Here is a 20418-nt window from a genome sequence, read left to right on the forward strand (position 1 = left end):
CCCAGTACCTCCTCATATTTTTGTAGGTATGGATGATTGGAATGGGTTCCACTCATCATCCTGAGGCCAAATGAGGAGCTGTATGACTAAAGAAGCAGTGGCATGATCAAGCTTCATCTACTGGAAATAATGGCTGGAGGATTTTGCAACATGATCACACATCCCACAATCATTGAGCGCTCTTTGTACTGCTTGTAGGCAGCAAATGGCCACTCAGAATAGGCCTCAATCCATGATTGGTGTTTATATTTATTACTCATTGTGACTGATGTGTAGCCAAAGGATAGAAATAAGTATATTTGTGAGCTTTGGATGCCGTGTTCATTATCACACAGAATGCTGCAGTGTATTTTGTCCAGTCAGTATTGGAGTACAATAAGTTTGCTCCTTCAAGGTTGCACATTTATATGGAGAATAAGTAGCTCATTTTTACTACATAATGGAACAGTATTTACATTGTGTCTATTGCATTTACTTATTTATAATGTGTTTTTATTATGTTTTTTATCCTCTTTGTCTTGACCAATCCCAACGTGCGTCTGACTTGGTCAGCATTCTATGCTTTAATCATCTGAGTCTAAATATAGAGGCACATATTCTAGCTTGTCACTGCACATGGCTGTACCATTTACCACAACAAGTAGTTTCTTCTTTACCAAAGTCTTCCCTCATCTACTTGCGTGCTGTCCATATTATTCTCAGTCATCTGGTTTTTACTAATAATGTATCAGTTTGTGTAAACATTCATTGTCTACAGCAGGATTTGATGGCATGAAAACAAAGGAAACAGTGACACTGAGAAACAGTCCAATTTATTGTAAGAACATCCCGCACAAATCAAAATGCTTGCTATTACATTTCATCCAGTGAAATAACATTACATCAGGTGCCCAGCTGATAGTGTGCACAGGAGTGATTATGAAAACTTGCACTGCAAGAAATAGTTTTATTTATGACACAGTCATAACATGATTCTTTGCCTAAATATGATCTCCAGTTCATACAAACCATTTGTTCAGCATTTAGCAAAGGAATTCCCGAAATATACTCTTCAGAGAATCAAATTTTGGCTCAAATATGATGAGATGTATGATGGGCATTATGATACAAGTCGTTTACCTGACCATCTCCAGCTGTCATTTAAGGACACACTTTGTGGCCTGGGATCAACCTGTAAAGAAAAAAGTAGGATATTTTCAAAATAAAAATCTTTGGATAGTATCCTCAGTTGTTTGGCATCTGACAGTAAAGGCAGTAACATGTTATGGATACTGCAGTCATTATAAATGAGGCAATAGCTCAGCTGGACAAGTATGAAGGGGGAAATTGGACTCTGGTTTGTAAAAGGAACTAGTGTGCCATGTAACCAGCTTTGTACAGGGAAATTAGTTATATCTGGAAAAAAAGGAAGGAAAGAAAGAAAGAAAAGAAAAAAGATAAGTTCACGTTTTAATAAATTTTAATGAATTGTGAGAGACGTCAACGAAAAGCGAAGTACAGCCAATAAATGCACACTAGCTGGCTCCTAGAACTAATAGACCCCTCTTTGGGAATGAGAGAGAGAGAGAGAGAGAGAGAGAGAGAGAGAGAGAGAGAGAGAGGCGAGGAGAGGGAGGGGGGATGGGAAAGGTTAAAAGGTAAACCAACCATGTGAAAACTGTCAGCAGATACAAAGTAAGCTGTGAGTTTCACATTACAGAGTTCTGAACCACTGTTACCAGGACAAATCAACAAGATTGAATAATGAAGCAAGGACCCTTCTCTCATGTTACAAAGCATACTGGGTCTTCACAGCACACATTTTTTTGTGCCCACCAAATATTACTCAAAAGCATATGATCATTACACCATTACACAGAAATACTTGACACTGTAAGCCAATGCTGTATGTACCTACACTCACAGGTGGCCTCTTGAAGGATTAAGTTTTGACAATGATGTAACAGAGGGAAGAAAGAAAAATTGGGGGTTAACATCTTATCCTGGACAGAGAGAGATGGAGCAGAAGCCCAAATTTGACAAATATGGGGAAGAGAAACAGCCGTATCCTTTTTCAAAGGGTACATCCTGACAGTCACCTTCGGGAATTCAATGAAATTATGTAAAGTCTACATTCTTCGTCTTTAACTGTACTTCACAAAACTGAAAGACAGTAAAATACTGGGGTGGGGGTGGGGAGAGGAGATTGCTTTATTCACACCCTTCAAAAATATTGTACTCTAATCGTATAATTTATATTTTAAAATTTTAAAAATATTTATTGTTTTCAATGATTTCTTACAGCATATTCCATAATTGTTTTGAATTTTTTGTAACACATGACCGAAAATTTTAAGTCTTAGTAGCAAATGTGACTTTCGGCAACAAATGTCATATTCCTATTTTCAGGTTCTGGATGCTTCTTACTTGTCTATATATCTTTAAATAGTATGCTGTGAAAATAACTCAACAAAAATTAATGAAATCTCTACTTTTATAATTTTTTCTGCGGTGGTCATAAGGAACCCCTCCTGTCTGTACACACTTTACAGAAAATGTGTTGGAACTGCTAAGATCGCGTGAAAAGATTTTCAAATGTTGATGATAAAAGTTAACATCAATTACAAAAATTTGTTTTTGCTTTAATTTTTTTGGTTTTTTATGTTTTAATTTTAATTTTTAATGAGCATTAAGTAACCCACCCTCCCTTGGTAACACAAGTTACGGAAAATGTGTTGGTATCGCTGGGGCTGAATGTGACATCCAACTTCAGTTCATAGCTCTATTATAAAAATTCACACACAACTTTATACTATTTAAATATACATAATTTGTTTTAAACTTACCAAAATAATTAGCCACTTCCCAAAAAGTATGTTGTGAATTCAACGAGGCAGTGGTGCAATGCCAACCCCACCATCAGGTCCTGAATGGAGTGTGAGGCCAATCTGGTTCAGTGTTGTTGCATCAATTTCACCCTTCTTTGTCATTCCTGCAATGACTTCTTGGCATTCCTTATTATCTTCACACAAATTACGAATTGCAAGGATAGCCCACTGCATCACAACTAATGAACATTAAGGATTTTAATTTTTTTCCTCTTAAGCATGAGTTTAACAGCAGCACACACAGATTACAGTCATATACATCCTCTGTTCAATTCCTTCTCAACTGCGGTGAACATACTTAATAAACAGTATCATTACAGCTGTGTGTATTTCAGTTAACATAACATGTTTATAGCAAAGCATCATTTCTGCCATTGTGTGTCCTCAGCATGCCATTCCATGAAAGAAAATTGTTTAGTAGAAAAACAAGTTTATCCTTAAAGCTGTGAAATAAAATAGTGGTGACGTATAACTGTCATGTAACACAAAACTATCCTGTGCCCATGTAGGGTTGTTAGATATCCCATCAGGCACCTCCCAAGGTGGCGGGAAGAAGAGAGCCTGCCAGATATGGGTGGTCCTGGGGAAATTAAATATCCAAGGCAGACCAATTACTAACACAGTCCTAAACCCAGTAGTGTGTGTAATGGCACCCAGAGGCTAGTGGTCAGCTTCTGTTCGCCAAGTTGGTGCGGCTGCTACAAATATGTCTTGATCTCAAGAATCAATTCTTTTAACCACTGTGATCTCCAAATGGTATTGCCACAACTACCTTTAAGTTGAAAATGTTGTGGTTGAACACCAGGAATGAGATCCACTACCTCAGGTCACAGTAAATGTACTGGGCTTTTTCCTTGTTATCAGATCCTGGGAGGATCAGGAACACCACTAAAACAAGAAGAGCCAATACTTCTCAAAAGCTCGTCACAAACACTATACTGGAACACTCAACACGAATACATTGATCAAACTAGTCAAACTTAAACAGCTTTCTGATACACTAGAAAAATTTTACATCAACATCCTCTGAACCCAAGAGACATGTTTCACAGATGAAAACCACTTTAACGCAGAAAACTACAGGGTATGCAAAGGAAAACCAGCTGTCAGAAGGCAAACACCAACAATGTTTGGCATAGGATTTTTCATACAAAAATTAGTCACAGACAGGATCTCATTTCAATTCAATATCAGAAAGGATATCCACAGTAACATTCAAATCACAAAACAAAAGAGATACAATCATCAACACATATCCATTGACAAATGACCACAACAGAAAGAAATTGCAAGACGTCTAAGACTTTTGCGAAGACATGGAAGAAATAAACAAAATACTAGAAAGACATGTTAAAATTGTATTAGGAGACATCAATGCACAACTACGTAAAGAGAAAAAGTACAAGCAAATCGCATGATCACATACAGTGCACAAGTGCACGAACAAGGATGCAACATTTTAATTTAAAATTTATGTCAATGGAATATGTCTGCTTGTGTCTGTGTATGTGCGGATGGATATGTGTGTGTGTGTGTGTGTGTGTGTGTGTGTGTGTGTGTGTGTGTGTGTGTGTGTGTGTGCGCGCGCGCGCGAGAGTGTACACCTGTCCTTTTTTTCCCCTAAGGGAAGTCTTTCCGCTCCCGGGATTGGAATGACTCCTTACCCTCTCCCTTAAAACCCACATCCTTTCGTCTTTCCCTCTCCTTCCTGAAGAAGCAACCATCGGTTGCGAAAGCTAGTAACAACCATCGGTTGCGAAAGCTAGTAATTCTGTGTGTGTGTTTGTGTGTTTTGTTCATGTGCCTGTCTGCCGGCACTTTCCCGCTTGGTAAGTCTTGGAATCTTTGTTTTTAATACAATTTTAAAAGCCAATATAAAAACACACACCATGGAAGATGCTCCTCCGCCTAAAACAAAAGGGGGGGGGAAATTCCAACTAGATCATCTAGCAAAAGCAAATAAAAATACAATGAACATTTTGAACATGAGAACATGCAAAAGGTTCTTAGAGTCTTTGAGTGTGTCGCCATCACTTGCTACAAATAAAGATTAGGGCAATTCCCATAAATGGAAAGACAACACAGAACAAAATAAGACCAGACCATGAATATTTAAAAATCAACAAACAAAATTATTGATGAAGTTAATCAAAATACAATAGAAAATTGGACAGATCTTGAGAACACAACTCAGAAGGCAATGAACTGGGGTCAACCTCCCAGGAAACGTAAACACAGATGGTGGGACAAACTTCTGGTTAGGGTATTGAATGAAGAATCCACAACAACATTCTACAAGGCAGGATTTCCACGTAATTCTCAACAATCTTCAGAATAATTAGAGAAGTTAAAAGAGCATATAAATAAAGCAGACTAAACAAAACTGAGAAAGACTTCAAGAGAAATATTGAGAAATTCCTACAGAATATTCAGGGAAAATATAAAAGTTTATCAGCACCCAAATATATGCTTTAAAGCAACCAATAGGTCTCCAGTAACAAATACTACTCTGAAAAATTCTCAAAATATACTTTGATAAACTCCTCAACTATAAGAAGCATACGAAAAAATTAAAATTCACAAAAATGATACCAAATCCAGGTTCGGATCCACCCTCAATCACAGAGATAGATGAGGTTATAAAACAATTTAATAACAACAGAGTCTCAGTAGGAGTTAGCATTAGTGCCATGATCTGGAAATTCAAAGATCAAAATATCACAAAGAAAATTCATAAAATTCTCACAGAAATATGGATTACGGAGAAAATACCACAGGAATGGTAACGTGTACTGATCCGGCTACTGCACAGAAAAGCCAACAAGACACCCTAATAACTAAAGATGTTTTCATTATTACTGGTCACATACAAAATTCCATCCAAAAGATTACTCATGTAGCAGCACAAGCTGACAAAAATGATAGGTCAATAACAGCAGGCTTCAAAAAAGGAAAATCATGTACTGAACAGATTTTGAACCTCCAAACACTCCTGAAGGTCAGACAAACTAACAACAATGTAGTCACATTTTCCAACATTAAAAAGGCCTACATTGCCATAGAAAGGCAGAAATTCTTTGACACACTAGAAGAATACAGAATATACAAGAAAACTAGGGTACTCATACAAACGACACCACATCCAAAATAAAATTTATGAGAGGACTCTCAACCATATGAGATACATATAAGAGTCAGACAAGGATATGGGTTCTCAGCGCTTTTATTCAATGTGATCTTGGACAGAATTATCAAACAATGAAAACAGAAAGTAAAAGGGATTCTGTTAGGAAAGGCCTGTGTAAACAAAACAATCATATAATGTCTGGCATTTGCAGATGACATGGTAACACTCAGCAACAATAGACAAGAAGCACTGGAATACTTACATGAACTCCCTGCCAAAACATGTCCACAGACGTCATACGAGAAAATGACATGCACACAAAATACAGAAACATTAAAAGAATGGAAAAATCCAAGTATCTAGGGGAATATATGAGTGTTTGTTTTAATTTTTAACAACTAGATATCTAGAAATATATGCAACTTGCAAAAAAATATGCAGTTTAAAAGTTAATATTTTCAAAGGGACATCTGCCTGTACTAAAACTCTCTCTCCCCTCCCCTATAACGCCTGAACAGCCTTAAGGGGAGCAATTCCTTTTTTTTCCAGAAGAGAACTCCTGCCCCCTCCCCTTACATTTTAATCACAGATTCAGAGTCTACACCAAAAAATTGGTAGGGTTTACCCAAAGAATTTCTTCCCATGTGTCTCAAACCAATGTAATCAGCAAAATTCAGTTTTGCCAGTTTTTGAAATTACACATCAAACTCACTTGATTCTGCATTACATTTCTGATAAAAATGTAGGCTTCTACTGTTCTAAATAGATGATACTTTAGTTAAAAATTTAATTTAGTTTTGCAAATTTGTATACACAATAGAACTTTTATGTTCAGACATTTAAAAGTCTTTCACATAAGATACTTTTAACATAATGAAGTTTTCTGCTCCCTTTGGGGTTGAGTTTGACAAATCCCCACACCATCAGGATGTCTGATTTCAGTGAGTCCCCTCAGATCTCACTGTCAGAGTGACAGGTTTTGGCGTGTTCTTTTCAATAACTCTTGCTACAGGGCTACTGGAGATTACAGTGTGCAACTATTGTGAAGAAAAATGTTCACAATTAGTGACAGGAGCACCTGCCATGGATACACACATACTGAGTGAACACTCACATGGATGGCCCATCACTCAGCACCCCTACATGTGGTGAACCCTCGTGCCAGACTCCTCCCCCCCCCCCCCCCCCCAATTCTTGCACCTCCCACAGTGTCAGCACCTTTATAAGCATGGACACCAAATGACTCAGCACCATTGCTCTCCACAAAGACTTTTCTGGCACATTTGAAATAATGGACATTTTATCTGTAGAACAGAACATTGAAATAATTTTAGTTTATGGCAAGACTGCAAGAAATTTAGATGCTGCTGTTGCTCTTTATGCTTCATGATATGCTGATATGCCACAGTCTCCTACAACTACTTATGTTTTAAAACAATTTCCTACCAAAGGAAATATGGCATCTAAGAAAAGGAACTTTTAGAACAATTCTTACAGGAAACCGTAGTAAACAAATTACAGCACTAGCTGCAGCAGCTTGTAGTCGACATGTGGATACTTGAGACTTATCTCACCGGTCAGAAATTGCTCATAGAATTATTTGGGCAATCCTAAAACATCACAAATACTATCCCTGCCAAGTAACACACACTGTACTTCATGAGAATGACTTTTAGATTCAAACTGGGGTACTTGCGCAATTACGAAGTGATCCACAGGTATCCCCCCCCCCCCCAAACAACATTCACCAATGAACCAACTTTCACACACCACGGCACACATGCATTATTGGAGTGCAGAAAACTCCTGATTATCAGCATCCTTTGTTAACATTTGGAGGTGCATCATAGGCAACAAAGTACTTGGCCCTTTATTTTTGGCAGGCACACTCAAGAGAGAAATATATCATAACTCGTAGAAATATGAGCAACTGACTCTGTTAGAAGATGTCCCCTCATAGTATGATAGAATGTGTGACTTCAACGAGATGGTTCTCTAGCACATTATTCCATAATAGCCCAAGATCATTGAATCACAACTTCGGTGGCCACTGGATTGGTAGAAGTGGTCCAGTAGAGTGGCCAGCCAGATCACCTGACCTTACATCACCAGATTTTTTCTAGTGGCATTATCTTGAAGACTAAATGTGTGCAGAAGTACCAATTACTCAATAGAACATGTCACAAGTGCTTGTGCAAAAACTACAGTAGTCACACTCTTAGATGGTGACCATGAATTCCAAGCAAAAATTAATAAATGTATCAAAATGGAAGGTCACCATTTTGAGCATTTCTTGTGAAAGACAATAATGGTGTAAGGCAAGGGGACTCACCAAAATCAAACACCATGATTGGAACAGGAAACTATTATATCCATGTCATTTTTCCTAGGTAGTGCTAAAAGCAGTTTATTAACCATACATTTAAATGTGTAACTGTAAAAGTTCTTCTGTACAATAAAATATACAAAATTAAATTAAATTTTTTTAAAAGTACCAATTACATTTTTATAGCATATATAAAGTAAAATCAAATGAGTCAATTCATAAATGCAAAATTTTGTTGGTTACAGCACCATCTACCATGAGTGGAAAGAATTTTTTTTAATAAACCTTAGCTATTTTCTGGTGCAGAATCCAAATCTGCAATAAAGAGCAGGGGGGAGGTAGTTCTCATTTGAAGATAAAAAACTGACCCCCAATAAGTGTGGTGGGAGGGGGGTTTAGGTGGTGGCCAGATTCAGCGCAGACTGGTGTTCGCTTCATAAATATTAACTTTAAATTTGAACCAATTTTTCATATGATGCATACCTCTCAAGATATTTAGTTGTTCCAAGTAAAAACAAACATTCTTCACACAAATAGGAGGCTCAAACAAGGCAGCCAACATAGAAATAAAAGAGAAACATCAGAAACTGTAAAAAAAACTCACATGAATACAGTACAACAGGCCAAACTCAAGCAACACAAAACAGTCATACTATCAGAAGCACGCTGCACATTATAAATGACCAGAATTAGAGCATCAAGTAACACAGAGACAGAAAAAATAAAAAATAGAACGTAAAACCCTTCGGAGAGGGGGGGGGGGGGGGGGGAGGGGAGTTAGATCCATACACAGATATGATACAAGGATGAGGAGCCCAACCAAAGAATGATACGAATACACAGACAAGCTCACAGACACGATCCAAAAAGCTGACTACCATTCTATGGCTCTGAGCACTATGGGACTCAACTGCTGTGGTCATCAGTCCCCTAGAACTTAGAACTACTTAAACCTAACTAACGTAAGGACAACACACACATCCATGCCCAAGGCAGGATTCGAACCTGCGACCGTAGCAGTCACATGGTTCCGGAATGCGCGCCTAGAACCGCGAGACCACCGCGGCCGGCTACCATTCTATGGACACATACCTAAAATGAACAAGACTCATTAAGAGGATTTCTGATAAAAACTGGGTTGTTTTGGATATCAGCCTTATGCAAACACAATTAGTTTATTTTTATATTTACCCAAACATGTTCCGCCCCAATGTGTCATCTTCTGTGGGTCAAATTTTTATGTAAAGTACATTTGTCACATTTGTAATAATCTAACTGCTGCAGGCCTAAGAAATACAACATTTGCAATTTGCTTCATTTTGTTTGGACACTATCCTTAAAATTACATCGCTAACTGAATTGTATTATTATACATAGATTTTAGTGCTCATTTCATCAATTTTTGACAGCAAGTCATCTGCAAACTAGCAATGAAGAAAATTATTGCATATTTGTGGAGAGCTGTTTTGAGGGTAGAAGTTATGAGGTTATGTATGTTTCTGTACTTACACTTTCCATCCTGTTTCGTGTCCCTGGTGTGTGTGTGTGTGTGTGTGTGTGTGTGTGTGTGTGTGTGTGTGTGTGTGTGTGAGAGAGAGAGAGAGAGAGAGAGAGAGAGAGAGAGAGAGAGAGAGAGAGAGAGAGGGGGGGGGGGGGGGGGGAGAGAACCAAGAAAACAGAAGTTGTTTTTTCTTCTTTTTGTTATGTTTATTGCTTGTGTGTTGTATATAATTCTGGAAATTTCAGGAAACCTACAGCCGCAAGTACAACAATTCACATCAACTCCAACCACCCACAATCACACAAACTCTCAAGCTTCAGACACTTGCTACACAGGCTCAACATTACTCCACTGGACAAACTCAACTACACACAGGAACTAAATACAATACGTAGGTAGGAATGATCATCAAAATAAAATAAGAGAAATCAGAGCTCGAACAGAAAGATTTAGGTGTTCATTTTTCCCCACGCGCTGTTCGGGAGTGGAATGGTAGAGAGATAGTACGATTGCGATTTGATGAACCCTCTTCCAAGCACTTACATGTGAATTGCAGAGTAATAATGTAGATGTAGATGTACACCAAATAGCCAGAGAGAATGGGTACAACACAGAATAATAAACAAACTGAACAACAAAGCTAAAAAATAAATTAAAAGAGAACAAACCATTAACAAATCACCAGCCACAACAGAGAACCAATAACACAAGCTCCATACAAACACAGGATACCAGGAAAACCCTGCAAAGAGTAAAGAATGGCACACACTAACTTACAGTAACAAAAATGTACACAGGGTAGGAAACATACTGGAGAAACAAGGGCTACAAATATCATTCCGCACGAGTAACAGTACAGAAGAATCTAAGATCTAAGAGCACCTCTGCAGACAAATTCTCCAAAGCTGGAATATCAGTTAACCCATAGTTCATACCAGCCGATCTACCTACGCCAAACGTGCAGAAATTTCAAAACAAGGTACTCCAAACGCCTTGGAGCTCTAAGAAGTGATAGTACACAGTCCACTTTTGCATAACATCTAATACAAGAAAACCACTGCCCAAAAAACATCTTAAGATCCTCAGAGAAAGCAACTGTCTCTGTCAAAAACTCTCAACAGAGAACTACCATGTACAAAAAGCAGTAATACAGGGAGAGTCCTGAATGAAAATACAACACTGTGGAATAAAACACTGTTCGGAACACTGGAACTATACAAAGGTGACTCTCCCACAAAAAATATAACCAATAAAAAAGAAAAAAACAACTTCTGTTTTCTTTGTTCTCTCTCTCTCTCTCTCTCTCTCTCTCTCTCTCTCTCTCTCTCTCTCTCACACACACACACACACACACACACACACACACACACACACACACACACACACACACACACACACACACACACACACATTCAAAATCAGCACCATAACAAACAAGACCAATGATGGACAAGTGGGCAATGACAACAACCAGGTCACGAGTTTGTTTAAGCCAAGCGCTAGGCTTAGCCAGGTGATAGAAGACATAGGACCACTCTGTAGGGACTTTGACAAGAATGATGAGGTGATAGTATAGGTGGAGCAGGAAACAGCCTGGCTATGGATAGGAATTATGATATTAAGAGTGACCTGGATAAAATAGGAGCTGCAACAGGATGTACGAATGTGGGTTTTGTTGAGGTATTGCAGCATTATGATCAGCCCTCGGTTAACCCTTCTGTGTGGCGAGTTAACAGAGAGTTGAGCGAGCAGCTGCTGGATGGTGCAAAAACACACATTTATACAGTGCCTGTTGGTAGCATTGGGAGATGGGGATACACTCGACATGGCCTGCACCTAAATAGTCTAGGGAAGGATAGATTAGCTGATTTAATTGTAGGTCATCTAAAGGGGGCCACTAGCACTCAAGGCAAAACCCCTGTGACCCAAAAGGGCATAGGGGCACCTTTTTTAGGTTGAACAAGATGTCCAGACAGGCAGCTCTTAAAGGTAAAAAAATAAATGGTTCGAATAAAGGTAGAGGAAACAGTTGTGTTAATATATTTCACCAAAATATCAGGGGATTAAGGAACAAAATAGACAAACTAATAATTTGTTTTGAGAATATTAAAAATACAACAGAAGTTGATGTACTGTGCCTGTCTGAACATCATATAACTACACGAATGGAAAATGTAAATATTAATGGGTATAAACTAGCAACTTATTTTTGTAGAGACAATATGGAGAAAGGAGGAGCTGCCATTTATGTTAAGGGGAACATAGTTTTAAAAACATAGAAACCGCAAAATTCTGTGTAGAACAGCACATTGAAGTATGCGCTTGTGAGCTTAAATTGGACAGTGGTAAATTCATAATTGTGACTGTGTATAGGTCCCCACTTGGAAATTTTCAAATTTTTCTTAAAAACCTAGATCTCTTGCTGCGTTATCTGTCAGAAAAGGGAAAACACATTATCATTTGTGGAGATTTTAATGTAGATTTTCTTAAACACTCAAGCAAGAAGAACGACCTTGAACTATTACTTTGCTCTTACAATCTGACATCAGTCATTGATTTTCCTACTCGTATTGTACAAGACAGTAGCACCCTGATGGATAACATTTTCATAGACCAAGATAAATTAAAAGAAGTAAGCACCTATCCTATTAAGAATGAGCTTTCTGATCACGATGCACAGCTACTTTCAATTCATGACTTTGCTCCATACAGTAATGTGAAAAAAACAAACAAAATAATACGCCCAATTAACAATATAACAATTCAACAATTTAAGGAAAGCTTGAAAAGAGTAGACTGGGAGGATGTTTATCGGGAACCTGATGCAAATGTTAAATTTAACTTATTCCAAGATAAACTTGTGGGTATATTTGAAAACAGTTTTCCTAAGAAATTAGTGAATCATAATTCAAATAAACTTGATAAAAAACCATGGCTGACTAAAGGGATTAAAATTTCTTGTAGCCGGAAATGGGAACTAGAATAAGTCGAGATGAAGAAAAGCTCAACCATTATAAGAAATATTGTAATATATTAAGGAAAGTTATAAAAAAATCCAGAAGTGTGTGTATCAAGTCTGAGATTAGCACCTCTGATGACAAAGTTAAAACAATATGGAATATAGTTAAAAGGGAAACAGGGCAACCAAGGTCACAGGACAACAGTATTACTGTTAAGCACAATGAAAAGCTTATAAATGAAAAATCACAGGTTGAAAATATTTTTAATAATCATTTTATAAATGTAGTGGAAAATATAGGCACCAGCTGCTCACCAGATAGGGCAGAACTCTATATGAAAGAGGCATTCCCGGTGCAGAAACAAATGAAATTGAAATCCTACCCACCTCACCGTCTGAAATTAAGAAAATAATAAATTCACTTAAGAATAAAAACTCACATGCAACTGATGGTATCTCCAATAGAATACTAAAATCTTGTCACACCTGATAAGTCGAGTTCTTAGCCACATATGTAATAGCTCATTGAATCAGGGAATATTTCCTGACAGATTGAAATATGCCATAGTTAAACTCTAGTATAAAAAAGGTGACAAGACAGACGTCAACAATTATCGTCCTATTTCACTTCTGACATCCTTCTCAAAAGTGTTTGAAAAAGTAATGTACTCAAGAGTAACTTTACACATTAGTGGGAATAACGTTTTAACAAAATGTCAGTTCGGTTTTCAGAAAGGTGTTTCAACAGATAGTGTTATATACGCTTTCACTGATCAAATTTTAAATGCTCTGGATAGTAGAACATCACCAATTGGGATTTTCTGTGATCTCTCTAAGGCTTTTGATTGTGTGGATCATGAAATCCTCTTAGATAACCTGAAGTACTATGGAATGAATGGTTCAGTACACAGATGTTTCACTTCATATTTAACTGGTAGAATGCAGAAGGTTGAAACAGTAAACCCACATAGTACACAAAGGGCATCAGATTATTCAGACTGGGGATGTATCAAGAATGGGGTACCACAGGGATCTGTCTTGGGGCCTTTATTGTTTTTAATATATGTTAAGGACTTGCCTAATTATATTCATGAAGATGCAAACTTGGTTCTCTTTGCAGATGACAAGTATTGTAATCAAGCCTAAAAAGCAAGAATCAGCTGAGGAAAATGCAAATAATGTTTTTCAAAGAGTTATTAGGTGGTTTTCCGCAAATGGACTTTCATTGAACTTTGAAAAAACACTGTACATACAGTTCAGTACAGGGAAAGGCATAACACCGGAAATAAATATAGAGTGTGGGGGAAAAATCTTTAGCTAAAGCAGATTGTTCAAAATTTCTGGGTGTCTGTATTGATCAGAATTTAAACTGGAAGACACACATTGACAATCTACTGAAATGATTGAGCTCAGCTACTTATGCTATTAGTGTCATTGCAAATTTTGGAGACAAGCACATCAGTAGGTTAGCTTACCATGCATATTTTCATTCGTTGCTTTCTTACGGAATCATCTTTTGGGGCAATTCATCACTAAGAAAGAAGGTATTTATTGCACAAAAATGTGTTATCAGAATAATGTCTGGGGCTCATCCAAGATCATCTTGTAGACAATTATTTAAAGAATTAGGGATATTGCCAGTAGCTTCACAATATATATACAGCCAAATGAAATTTGTTGTTAGTAACCCAGATCACTTCAGAATTAATAGCACAGTCCACAGCTACAATACTAGGTGACAGGGTGACCTTCACTACCGTTCATTGAATTTGACATTGGCACAAAAGGGGGTGAATTATACTGCCACAAAGATTTTTGGTCAATTGCCAAACAATATCAAAAGTCTGACAGACAACCAATCGGCATTCAAAAGTAAGTTAAGGGAATTCCTGAATGACAACGCCTTCTACTCCATAGATGAATTTGTAGACATAGGCCAAAGAAATACAGTAAGCATTAACAATTGTACCGTATATAAGACTAACAATGATTATTTGGGATAAATGAATCTTGTGTACTTTGACACATTCCACATCATTACGAAAGAATCATGTTCATGATCCATGGAACAAGTAATATAACTAACTAACTAACTAACTAACTAACTAACTAACACCTCTCACTAAGTGTGTTGTCAAAATTGTCTGCACAGATCACATTTCGCCACATTTTGTGTAAGTGCATGTGATAAGAAGTGAAGTAGTGAGTAGAAATTTGTGAAAAACTGAGTGAAAGCAATGCACTAAACAGCAGCTGATTGAGACACCAACCAGGGACACGAAACAGGGTGGAAAATTTAATTACAGAAACGTACATAACCTCTACCCTTGAAACAGCTCTCCACAAATACAAAATCATTTTCTTCATGAATAGTTTGCAGATGACATGACGGCGAAAAAAAAAGATGAAACGAGCACTAAAATCAATGTATAACGATACACTTCAGTTAGCGATGTATAAGGTGAGTGTCCAAACAAAATGAAGCAAATTGCAAGTATTGTATTTCTTAGACCTACAGCAGGTATATTACAACAAATGTGATAAATGTACTTTACAGAAATAAAAATTTGTCCCACAGAAGCTGACACACTGGTGTCGAAACATATCTGGATACATATAAAAATTAACTAATTGTGTTTGCGTAAGGCTGATTTCCAAAACAATCCAGTTTTTAAATATACAAACACGGAAGAACGAAAAGAGCAGCTTTAAACCCTAGTAAAATGAGGATTTCTGGTGTACTAAACAGCTCAATCAAAAAAAAGTGGGTTCAAGGACACCTAAAAACAAGCAGGAATTTATGGGACAATGGTAAATGAAAGAGAGAAACTCAGTAACAAAATTATGAACACAAAATCAGAAGAAAAAGAAAGTAAGAGAATAGGAAAAAAAGTAAGAGAATAGGAAAAAAAGTAAGAGAATAGGAAAAATAAAGACACAACAAAGCAAACAGGAAATCAGTCTGAAAATCAAGAGATTTTAGGAGGAGGATAAGAAGTTCAAACACTATCTTAAGGGGAGTAATGTGCAATAATAATAATAATTATTATATGAATGAATTGTTGTACAAGTCACATGCAGATCTAGATGTGGGTAACAGTAATGAATTACCTTTGATGATATTCAATAGTATTTATATCTAATCTACTGTAGTTCACTGTTCGCATTCTGTTGCTTTCCAGGAGGGTTTCCATTTCCAGAATTGTGACATAAATGCATGTGTGTTACATTTTGCCACCTATAATATTTCTGCAGCCTCGTTCTTTTTAGTTCCCTTCATTCAAACCCTAAATATAGAATCCCATAGCTAAATCATGTCTGGGTGGCGATGCCCTTTATGGAGTAAGATTTAGTAAGAACAATACTATAAGTGCCAGATAATAAAACACAGGGTTTCCGACTAGCCAACAACTTGCAAGCGACAAGGTAAGACGCTTTTTCCTTCAGGCAGATCTCCTGGATGGCCTGCTCATCAAGATACAAGCGACAATCTCAGGAGAAGGACATTCGCCCTCGTGTGCATCCCTACCACAGGTTACGCATTTGGCCAAGTGTTGACACGACATTCGAGTGTGGCTGTAACAATGACACTGGTAGCAGTGCATCAGGTTCTGAATGTACAATTGGACTGTGATAATTTCATAGCCTGCTTCAATGTTTGATGGAAGCACTACTCTGTCAAATGTGAGAAAAAGAGTGCCTGTGGGCACTAATGATGCTTCTACCTTTTTCATCACCCGATGGCTTGCAATGACGCCCTGATCAGAGAGGTACCTTTGGATTTCTGCCTCGGCCAGATTATCGAGCAGCCTAATATAAATAACACCACATGAAGAATTCAACATTTGATGGGCCTTGACATGAATAAGATAACTGTGGAGGAGTTGAGCTTGACAATCAGAAGTAGTCTCCAAAACCAAAGTGAAATTGCATAAAGAAGAACAGGATTTCACAGGGCCAGTAATTGCATCAACACCTTTCTAAATAATGAACAGATTTACCATAGCAAAGGACTGCCCATGGTGCAGCTGGAAGGGTCACTGAATCATCAGCCTCATTCAATTTATGTTTAGTAGACACAGACTGTAAAGATTATGATTGGCTCATTGTGAGAAAATCCCCCACGATTGCCAGCATCTCCGATTGGGCACTCCTTCCCCCCCATGCCCCCTCAGAGGGGGACACACCTACCTTAGGTGATTTGTTTACACCTTATGTCACCCCTAATAAACACCTGACACAGGGACCAACTGCAAATTTGGAAAAGCAACAACTCAGGCAATCACCCCTTCCCGGGCCTGACCTGTACCAGTGGTACATGCGAACCCTTCCTATCAATCCGGGGCTGGGTATTACACGTTACCCAGTCACCTGTTATGCATCAGACGACTGGGCTGGTCTTCAGGAGTGCATAGGGAGGAAGAAGAAAAAGAGGAGCCTCAAACACCAGTGAAGGTGGGATAGGAGAAGGGGAATGGAAAAATAGAGAAGGAACAAAAGACAGTGGAGAGAGTGTTCTGATGTCAGGCTACTGAAAATGCACAACACGTTCTCAAAAATGTCCCACACATGTACCCCAAGGGAGAGGAAAAAGAACAGCAAGAGGACAGATATACAGCACAGAAGCGAAAAGATTCTGCAAAGGATGAGGCCCAGTGGAGCCAAGCACAAATCTGCCAAAGAGCGGCAAACCCCCTGGGGGGAGAATTATGTGTAGAAAATCATTTTCAACAAATGTATGATAAAAGAAGCAAAGACAATTTCATGTTACTATCTCGCCGATTAAAACTCTACTCCAAGACTCCTCAAGTACTTGGTTATGAAAATTTATAATAAATGAAAACTGTAAAACTTTCACACTACAGAACTAGGATGATGATCCATTTGTGGGGTGCTCAAATGCGCAGTCATCAGTGCCTGTACAAAGTGCCAATTTTAACATAGTCCAATTTCTGTACACAATCCGATCTAGCCACTGTCATGATGATGATGATATGATGAGGACACAAAAACACTCAGTCCCCGGGCATAGGAAATCCCCAATCCGGCTGGGAATCGAACCCGGTGCCCCTGATACAGGTAGCAACGCTAGCCTAGACCATGAGCTGTGGAGCACATTACAGAACTATGTTTACAAAAGAAATTACTTGCCATCCTTGTACAAAAATTTTATTACTCAGTCATGGAATTCTTAAATGAGACACATTTCTTTATAGAGTAATGTAATAAATTTGTACTGATGTTTACTTTAAGGATTTTTTGACACAGTATGTATGGCATCTCAGTTCCATTATTTATACTGATGAATCTCTTACACATTAAATCAATGAGTTATGTATGTATGTAACAAGATAATATAGTTCTGATACTGAAATACTTTTGAAAACATGGTGTTTTTAAATCTTTTCAGTGATTCGTCGGGTTTGTGATACAGCACTATTGGACAATGCAACCATTTACTCTATAGAGCTAGCCACACTGAATCAAGTCATTTTTCCCCAATTATGTACCTATTAAACAATTTGATGTCAACTTTTATTATTCTCTGATCAACATTGACTCTCAACATGTATTTTGTACTGCTGTAATTGAAGAATATATGGAATACTATTGACAAACAAATAACACTAACTGTTTTTGAGTACCATTTTAAGGAAATCCATGTAGTTGTACGACAAATGAAATACATTTATTCCTTAACGTAAAGGATACATGGATTTCTTGCATCAATTTTACAGCAATCGAGGAGGACCTGCACACCTTCAAGCTCAACAACCTGGAACAGACATTTTTTCAAATACACAAACATAATAATAATATGTGAGGGGCCCCTGAAATTAAGACATTGAACTTTTTTCCTCTTCCCACAATCCATTTTATTTCTCAACAGTCTCCTCTTACCTCAATAAAATTAATGTTTAACTCAAGCCCTCTACAAAAGCGTAATTTTTAGGTGGTTTCAACAACCAAAGACTATTCCCCTCCATTGAAACATGGACTGCCTGCAATTCTCTTCAGTCATCACATTAAAGGGCAAGGTAAGCATTGATACTGGTAGATAATTATCAGGATGTCTTCCTAACTGATATGAAAATGGGCCTGACAATTGCATATTTTTTGGAAATATACCCTGTGATGTTGATGTATTGCATATGTGACTGAATACATTGCAGATATCCGAAGAATAGGTTTTTAATAATTTCCTTCAAATATCAACTGAGAAATTTTTGCTTTCCATAGAATTAATTACACTCTTCATTTCCTTGAAGAGCATGGAGTAATTTTTATTTGTCTGTATGTGTGTGGCTTTGCTTCTTGTATGTATTCTAATATTCTATTCTTTGAACTGTCCATCCCAAACTTTTAGGTTACTTCCAGCCTTGTGAAGTGCATGCAAAAAGCCACAATATTTAGTATCAGTAACATTGCACACAACTGTATGTAACTTTTCCGTGTACTAATTACTCTTTCAATTGTAATAAGAACTGGTATCAATCAATTGATGTCACATCTAAAACAACAATTTGGACTCCCCAAATTCTGTACACTTGCTCACTTTAAATAATGGCATTAATGAGACATTTCCAAGAGACCTGTCACTGACTGTTTCTGTCAAAATTGTTCTATGGTTCTATATTCTCCTGAAACATCTAAAAACTTACCTAGATGTTATAAATGATTGACTTAAGCAGTTAGCCCAGCAGACAATTTCTGTACAGTATGGAAAAAATGTGCAGATGGTCAGACTAATACTTTTAATGTGAGTAAATAGTAAACAAAGTTTATTAGATTGTAGTGTCACACTTTGGGAGTGTGTGTGAGTAATGATTTCACAAGACTGCTGGGTTCATCAACGAGCTCATCATCTCGTTTTCTTCCTGCAGGCCTCACCTGGTAATTAAGTTGTTAAATGCCAGCTTCATAATAACTTCAATCATTAGACAATTTCTTGGGTATATAGAAACTAAGCCACTGCATAATACATATAAGTCTCCAAAAATTGTCAGGTGAGAGGATTTTAAGTTAAGAAAAAGAAAGACATGTGATGACTGACTGGCAAAATAGTAAATAAAGAACAGCATGTTCACAGGAATCTTGTAGCTGACACTACAAAATTTATTATTAAGTACAGATATCTTGAAAATCAACTTAATTGAGTTAAAGAAGTGAATGACCTTTAGAGTCAAATTAATCTGAATTTCTGCTCAGTAAATTAACCAAGTTATTCTACACATTATCCATGGAATACCATATGTAAACAATAACTTAACAAACTTACCTGGTTTTGATTTTCTTTGTGTTTCCAACAAAGATTACCCATTAGCCGTACCAGGTCAACTTTAAAGCCAAAGGCTGGATGCTGCTGCAGAGCAGTGCCTTTTCCTTTCAAATCTAACTCAGATAGACTCTGTATTACTGAGAAATTATTATCACCTTCCTGTCCCAGACTCTGCATGCTTTTCAGTAAAACTGTACCAAAACAATTTTATTATTAATAAATTAAGTAAAGCTATATAATGTGCATATAATGTAAAGCATTTCAAGGAGCTGTCAAACTGTATTCACATAAGATTATTGTCTGTTTGTTACTTAAGGAGTAGTATCACTGAAGTATTTGCACCACATAACCCACAGTCA

The 20418-nt window shown here is 37.4% G+C and overlaps 1 protein-coding gene across 1 annotated transcript in view; it reads right to left on the reverse strand.

Annotated features, from left to right (window-relative positions):
- Positions 1-790: 790 nt before the first annotated feature.
- The window catches only part of LOC126271970 (ataxin-10), a 91460-nt gene continuing 71832 nt past the window's right edge, over positions 791-20418 (reverse strand). Inside the window, exons 5-8 of the mRNA XM_049974429.1 lie at positions 20060-20250; positions 18493-18556; positions 2826-3046; positions 791-1171 (exon numbers count right to left, since the gene is read on the reverse strand). Coding sequence (XP_049830386.1) covers positions 2865-3046; positions 18493-18556; positions 20060-20250 — 437 coding nt within the window. The 3' untranslated portion in view covers positions 791-1171; positions 2826-2864. The remainder of the gene's footprint in view (positions 1172-2825; positions 3047-18492; positions 18557-20059; positions 20251-20418) is intronic.

Source organism: Schistocerca gregaria, chromosome 5, assembly GCF_023897955.1.
Source record: "Schistocerca gregaria isolate iqSchGreg1 chromosome 5, iqSchGreg1.2, whole genome shotgun sequence".
NCBI classification, from domain to species: Eukaryota; Metazoa; Arthropoda; class Insecta; order Orthoptera; family Acrididae; genus Schistocerca; species Schistocerca gregaria.